We start from the raw sequence: 7,466 nt of genomic DNA on the forward strand, positions 1-7,466 counted from the left end.
AAAAAAAAAAAAAAAAAAAAAAAAAAAAAGCGGGGGAAAGGGAAAGGACACAGGAAGTCAGAGGGATTACGGGTTATGGGTACTTACCCACTCATCTTATTAAAATACAACTCCATAATTTTTTTCAGAAAATACCTAAATGTATTAATGAGTCACTGACACAAAAGTTATAAATCTCTTCTCTTTATTGCTTAAAAAAGGAAACTCAGGGGAGAGACAGTGGTACAGCATATCCTGTTAGGCTGTGACACATAAGCAGTTTGTAGAAAAAGTCCCAAGGCTGAATCCTTCTCCCTGACTCCTGTGCTGGTGGCTTTTCAGAGGCTTTTGCCTCTAGGCCTCTGACAGGCTAAGATGAGCATCAAATTAGCCATTATGTCACTTCTTCCTATGCTTAAATCTGAGCGCAATAATTTGTTTGACCTCATTTCAATTAAGATGCTGTATGCCTTCCTTATGAGGAAAGGTATCTCTCCTTGTTCACATTTAATTCATGGGAAGTCAGTGGGCTGCTCAGAAAATGATTTGCTGTGGCACTGCAGTGCCATGCTGACATTTTTGTCAATCCAAAATTAAAAGTAGGCCAATTGCAATACCAGAACACTGCTCTGGGATCTTGTAAATATTGCTGACCATCTTCTCAGGAGGGTGGATGGGTATTTCTCCCCCCCGCCCCCGCTCCTACAGACTCTCAGATCATCTTTATTTTTCTAAATGTAAGCATGTACTTTGTCAGACTTGCTCCTTTAACTTTACTTGACACAAAATTAAGGGAAGAAAAAGCTGGCAATGTGGCTATTTATGTTTACAGGAAATTGAAGTCCATGGAAAGCTGTTGTTCATGGACACAACTTGTTTGGTTTTCCTTTCTTGGATGTAACCCTCCAAATGCTGGGGTCCGCTTGGACACGCACAAAAGGGGAGTTCCATATTTATTGCAGCAGCAGCCTTGAAATAATTCCCTTCAGAGATATACTTCGTATGGTATGGTAATAGAGGCCACGAAGATACCATCTACCTCCCTAAACTGTCAATAATTGAATGAGGTAAGGCCTTAAACTGCAATTAAACAGGTCTGGACTAAATGCATGATCTTTGACTAGATACAAGCTGGAAATAAATTGAAGATGTTTGGTGATGTCATAAACCTTGTAAACTCGGATCCTGAGATTTATGGACTGAATCAAACTCACAGGATAAAACGACTGACTTGATAATTAACCTGGGATTCAATTCTATTATGTATGATATTAGGCAAATCACTATTTACTGTTTAAATGAGTTTCCATGCTCTCTTTCACACCCATGAGTCAAGTGTAACATTTCCGAGAGATGTCTTTTGTCCATGTAGCAGGCAGCATGAAGGGGAATGAGTCATCTGCCAAGGTTTTATTTTCATTGATTGTACATGTGTTTAAATACATGGGCTTGTCAAGCCTTCAGCTAAAAGAGTGGCATTGGCTCAGTCATTCAGATTTGCTTCAACTTCTCCAAAAACCACATAAAGGTGAGTTGATGGGGGGGGAAAAAAGAGGTGGGTCTTGTGATTAAGGCCCTGACATGCCATTTAGCATAATGTAGGTACCACTCCTGCCTCTGCTGGGCAGTAAGACCCTGGACATATCAATTAAACCCTCTGTGTTTTTGTTTCTTCTCTCTTTAGTTTATATACCAAGTAGGCCAACAGAGACCTGTTTTTGGTTTGGACCCCTGGATGCTACCATAACTCACACAATAAAAATAATAAAAGAAAAGGAAAGCAATTGTCTATGGGAATAGGAAAGTGCACAACAAGGGCAGGTTTATTATTCTTCCAGGGGAAGACTAATACATTCTCTGATGTCTGGCTGGAGTGGGCTTTGAACCTTTCACAGCAATATGTGTTTAGATGCTATCCAAGAGGATCTTTGTCTTGGGCTACGCCAACAACAGACACAGTTATTGCCTCATAAACCATGTCCAGCATTTCAGAGCAACATGTCTTATCTGAAGAAAGATGATAACGAGCTGGGATTGAAATTCTTCCACGAATTTGAAATTTTGCTTCACGCTGCTGTAGTACAGACTCACAGCCAGGATGAGTGTGATACAGAACAAAAGCCACAGGAATGTAGGCAAACCAGTGGATGAACTGTCATGGGCTGAAAAAGATTGGGAAGAGAGAAGAGAATGGGATTATTTTAGTGCCATTTTAACCCGCTCCCAAATTTGACCTCCCACTGCTGGCTTTGCTCTGGTTTTCTGGGAGCAGCAGGTTAATCGGTGCTTTGGTTCTGAGAACTTTCTGCATCGGCTCAGTGGCAGTGAGTCGCACCTCCCTGCAGAAGATACTGAATGACTATAAAAGATGTGCCCTAATGGCACGTTAAAAGGATTTAATTATATACAGTAAGAACAGGATTACCAGAGCTAATGCATGTTCTCAAATTTCCTTGCGGCAATTATTTTTTTTGTAGTTTTAAGCAAAACACTCAGTTAAATACTAGAGAATATTAAGCAATCACTGCTAATTATTTAATGCTTGCAGACATTTCATAGAGAGAGAGGCGGGCACCAGATGACTTGCTTTTTCCTTGTAACACTAGCTCATTGTGGGCCCTGCTAATGAGAAGGGGCCTAGCATCTGAGAGTCAAATTTACAGAGCTTCGGTGATTCTCACCTGTCTCTCGGGGTTAAATAAATTAACCCCCTTGGAATGGCCTCTGTTTGTGCTTAAAGGGCATATGCTGTAAATATTTTCCCTTGTTTTTATAATCCAAGGAATGATGTCCTGCTTTCTCTTTGATCTGAGCAACTCCACTGCAGTGTTCTCGGGGCTGGGTAGAAATAACTCGGCCAAATGGAAAGTTAGATTTCAAATTGAATCATCCCCCCCTTTTAACCCAAGCAATTGATCCATTTTCAGGGTCCTGCAGGTTGCTTCCATTAGAAGGTTGTTAATGGAGCCAGGTTTTACTTTGCAGCATTGCTGTTTGTGTACCAACATCCCCTTTCCCTGAATGCAGCGGGAATCAAACAGGGATACGACATTTCTTTTAGAAATACTTGATTTTCTCTTGATGTCCACACTTTTAATGGTTGTTCCATGGCCCTACGGCTTTCTGCCTACATCTGCATTGGTTTTCTGTCAGGACCCCACACAATCAGAGTCAACTTTTCCTGAAGCTTTTCTTTGAGTCTCTGCTTTGAATGGTGCTTGCTGTTTCGGCTGTTAGGGTTCTCAGAGGAGCCTGGTTCTTTAATTCTAACATAAGTGTGAAGAAAGCAATCATGCAGCTCTTGTTCCTATCAGTTATAAAGGCATTTAGTCAAACCCATGGCATTTCTGTGATATATCTTAGCACCACATTGATGGCACCACAAATAAGCATTAGAATCATTATGGCATCCCTGTTTCACAGGGAGATAGCTCCTTCCTGCCTGCCACTGGCTGGTTAAACTGGCACTATAACGGGTTGGTAACATTGGACCATTAGCTAGGATCTGGCCCTGGGTGTCTCGGATACTCTAACTTCTGAAGATAACGAGAAGATGGGGGCTTTAGGATGTTTCTCATTCTGCAGAAGTTTTTATGGGCTCATATACCTTGTTGCAAGTAGAGAACAGCATAACAGTCTGCAAAGGCAGTGTACATTCTGCCCGCTGCTGCATTGGTACTGCTGAGTGCAGGGACGGGCAGATGTGGGGAAAGGTTTTTGGTGCTAAAATCTAGAAATGAAGGCACATACAGTTGTTTGAATGAATTAAAACCAGAGCGGTATTACTGCTCAGTTTTGTGAGGTGGGATCACGGGGGTTAATATGCTGGGCCAGATCCTGCATGCAAAAGTCGGTTGGTGCAGCTATCCTGAATTTAAGGATTATGACTGCTTTATCCCTACAGTGTTCACCAGTGTAGAGCTGTACAGACAGAGACACTCTGCACCCCAGTAAGGCAGAGAAGAATTAATTTTATTACACAGGCAAGGGAAGAGAGACTCAGATAGGGCTAGACTCTAATTTGACGGTCTCTTCTGAGTCAGGAGTGAAGCACAGTTGTGCTGCCGCAGGGCTCTCCCCCATGCTCTGGGAAGGGAGGAAGTTACTTTAAACCTTTTCCTGGAGTCTCTTTGCCCAGCCATATATTCTGGTTGTGAAGGTGGTTCTCTATTGCCAGCCCCGTCCCCTCTTGTCCCCATTACTATGGAAAGGCAGGCAAGTATCCTCTGCTCTCCTCACTGCAGCTGGAGTCATAAGCTGAGTATCACAGAGCACGAGAGTAAGGCAGCAGGGCTTTAATGCCATTATTTTTGCCTTAAAGCTTGTATTCAGCAAAGACAGTCTGTCACTCTTGCAGCAGAAGCCAGGATTTGTTGCTTACTCAGCACGTCTACACGAGGCGCTACAACGCCATAGCAATGAGCTATGGCAATGTAGCATTGGCAGCACTAACTGTGATGCCACCACTACCGTTCAGTAACAATAAGCTACTGCACAACAGCTCATTGCTACTGCACAGTAGGGTCGGAAATGACCCGTGCGTCGCCAGGACTGTGCAGTACTGGTGGGTATTGTGCAGTCACTTAGTACTTGCTCTAGCCAGGGGTATGTGTAGTCGTGCCCATATGAAGCCTCCAGCTTGGTTGAATTTGTCCCAGCACGGAGAGCAAATCTGCAGGCCTTGGCAGCCTCGCTCACATCTTTCTATAACCACACGTGGTCCACACAGCTCCTTCCCTGTACAGCGGAGAAAGGGCTAGGACCATCTACCCTCAGCAACTTGTCTGGAGCTCACACAGGAAGCCTGTGAAACAACTCAGCTCTCCCACCCCTTTGTCTTGTGGTCTAGTCACAAACTCATTCTTCCTTTTCCCTGAATGGGAAAATACGTCTCCAAGCATAAGGTCCTTGAGTACATGGTCACTGCACTGTCTGTATTATTTCATAAAGCACTATGAGCATGAAATGTGCTATATAAAAACCCAATTCATGCCTGCATAAAAACACCCCACTACAGAGTGCAACTATTTGCTTGCTATACACACATAATCAATAAGAAGATAAAAATGTGGTGTGCATTGTTATGGGTAAAGGACCAACATTAGCTGTAACATATTTAAATTAGCTTCTATTACCAGCCCTGGAATATGGAACAGTCAATTAAGCTGTCATACAGCTATACACAGAGGAAGGTAAAAGCCATAAAACCAAGCAACAAACACATAATAATGTATCAAAAAGTGTGCCGGGAGAAGGTGGAGTGCTAATAGACAGTCATTTTAAAGCTAACCAGAAGCCAAATCAATGTTCTGTAATAGAGCTGGGTGAATTATTTGTGGCAAATAATTTATTCATTTGAATGTAGCCCTTCTTTCTGCTTGCAAATTATCTGTGAACAGACTTTGATTTTTATAAATTTATTAGTTATTTGGAATTATTCTCCAAATGGTTTATGTGGACACATTTTAGGCTGTGGATTGCTCACCAGTTCGTCCCTCCACAGCTATCTGCTATTCAGACTCCAATATTTCAACCATACCATTGGTTTCCTGAATCAGATGGTATTGTCTCTGGCTCTTGATTGGATGACACACTTCAGTAAAAAGGCAGTGCCATTTTTATCATACTGAAGCATTTGGGGGAGTGTATTTCTTTGCTGAATTCATCCCTTTTTATTCACTCTTTTTTGAAATCCCTAACAGCCCTCCCCTTTCCCTCTGACCGCCAATTTATAGAGTCTTATGCCTGAAGAAGACTCTGTAAGAACGCTCTGCTTGGGGCGGGGGTGTGTGTGTGTGTGTGTGTGTGTGTGTGTGTGTGTGTGTGTGTGTGTGTGTGTGTGTGTGTGTGTGTGTGTGTGTGTGTGTGGAGGGGTTACATTTCAGACAAAAATGTGGATATTTGTTATCCTCTGTTCATGTTGAAAGTCCCCACTCCACGATTATAAAGTTTTAATTAACGAGCAGGAAGAATAGCCTGAAACACAGATGAACCACAGTGCCCAGGTATACTGTATTTTCTGTTATATAAATGCACTCCTGAAAAAAGATAAAATAGTAGGAAAATCTATTTTGCACAAATGCCATTGAGTTTTGACCAACTTTTATTACAAAGATTTCAGGGGGGGTGTTGTTGGGGTTTTTTTTGTTATATAACATCTGTGTATAAGGCACATTACTTTTAGACTTTCTTCTTAGGAAATTATGCCACTTATCTATTGGAAAAGACAGACAGATCAAAAAAATTGAGATTTATTTAAACTGTTTTAAGGCTCAGGAATGTTCACATTCCTAAAACTCAGCATACCCTTTTATCATCTGGAAACAAAAAAAAAAAAGGAATAAATCACTGGCTAAATGACGTGTTAGAAACAAGTGTTGGAGTGATGCTGTAGCTGTGATGGTCCAAGAAATATGCAAGAAGCAAAGATTTTTTTTGAGTGATATTTTGTATAGTACCAACTGACTAGTTGAGAAAGATCTTCGGCAAGGACCTGCGGAGGGGTACCTGGTCCTTAAAAGCTTGTCTAAGATGTCTTCCAGCTATACAGTTGGTCCAATAAAAGATATCACTCTTAAAACTCCTTGCCTCTTGTTAGAAATTTTACATTCTGCTCCTAGCCTGGTAGCTTATATTAATATATTTTAGGGCAACAAAGTAGGCTCAGGTTTTTCATTAAGATATGAAAGCCAAGTAGCTAAAGCAAATTGGTGGTTCGCTCTGCGGTTGCTTACACATGTTGAATCTGGTAGCTTGCAGAAGGCTGCTCTGTGACCTGGACTCAGGAAATCTAGTTCTGACACAGCTTTCCCATGTGGTCTATGGGCAAACATGAACAACTGAGAGGATGGAGCTTAACAGCTGTCTGTGGCTCCATTTCCGATCTGTAAAACGGTCTGTCTTGTCTACGTTGACTGGAAGTTTCATCGTTTCATAGTTAGAAGTAGGGTCGGAGGGGACCTGAGCAGATCATCAAATCCGACCCCCTGCCATGGCAGGAAAGAGTACTGGGGTCAAATGACCCCGGCAAGGTGATTGTCTAGCCTCCTTTTGAAGACCCCCAGGGTAGGAGTCAGCACCACTTCTCTTGGAAGTTGGTTCCAGATCCTAGCCTCCCTGACAGTGAAGTAGCACCTCCTGATATCTAGTCTGCATCTACCCTCTGCCAGCTTGTGACCATTATTTCTAGTCACTCCTGGTAGTGCTCCGGGGAACAGGGACTCCCCCAGTGCCTGCTGGTTCCCTCTGACTAGTTTGTAACAGGCCACTAGATCCCCCCTCAGCCTTCTCTTGTGGAGGCTGAACAGGTTCAGGTCCCATAGCCTCTCCTCGTAGGGCCTGCCCTGCTGCCCCCTGATCATGCGAGTGGCCTCCTCTGGACCCTCTCCATGTTGTCCACATCCCTGTTAAAGTGCAGCGCCCAGAACTGGATGCAGTACTCCAGCTGCAGCCTGACCAGTGCCGCATAGAGGGGGAGGTTCACCTCC

At 43.0% G+C, this 7,466-nt stretch overlaps 1 protein-coding gene across 1 annotated transcript in view; it reads right to left on the reverse strand.

The window, feature by feature from the left end:
- Positions 1-183: 183 nt before the first annotated feature.
- CUNH14orf180 (chromosome unknown C14orf180 homolog) overlaps positions 184-7,466 on the reverse strand; it is a 30,948-nt gene continuing 23,665 nt past the window's right edge. Inside the window, exon 6 of the mRNA XM_019518490.1 lies at positions 184-2,141. Within this exon, the coding sequence (XP_019374035.1) occupies positions 1,939-2,141 (203 nt within the window). The 3' untranslated portion in view covers positions 184-1,938. The remainder of the gene's footprint in view (positions 2,142-7,466) is intronic.

Source organism: Gavialis gangeticus, unplaced genomic scaffold (assembly GCF_001723915.1).
Source record: "Gavialis gangeticus isolate Ggan-Ray unplaced genomic scaffold, GavGan_comp1, whole genome shotgun sequence".
Taxonomy (NCBI): Eukaryota; Metazoa; Chordata; order Crocodylia; family Gavialidae; genus Gavialis; species Gavialis gangeticus.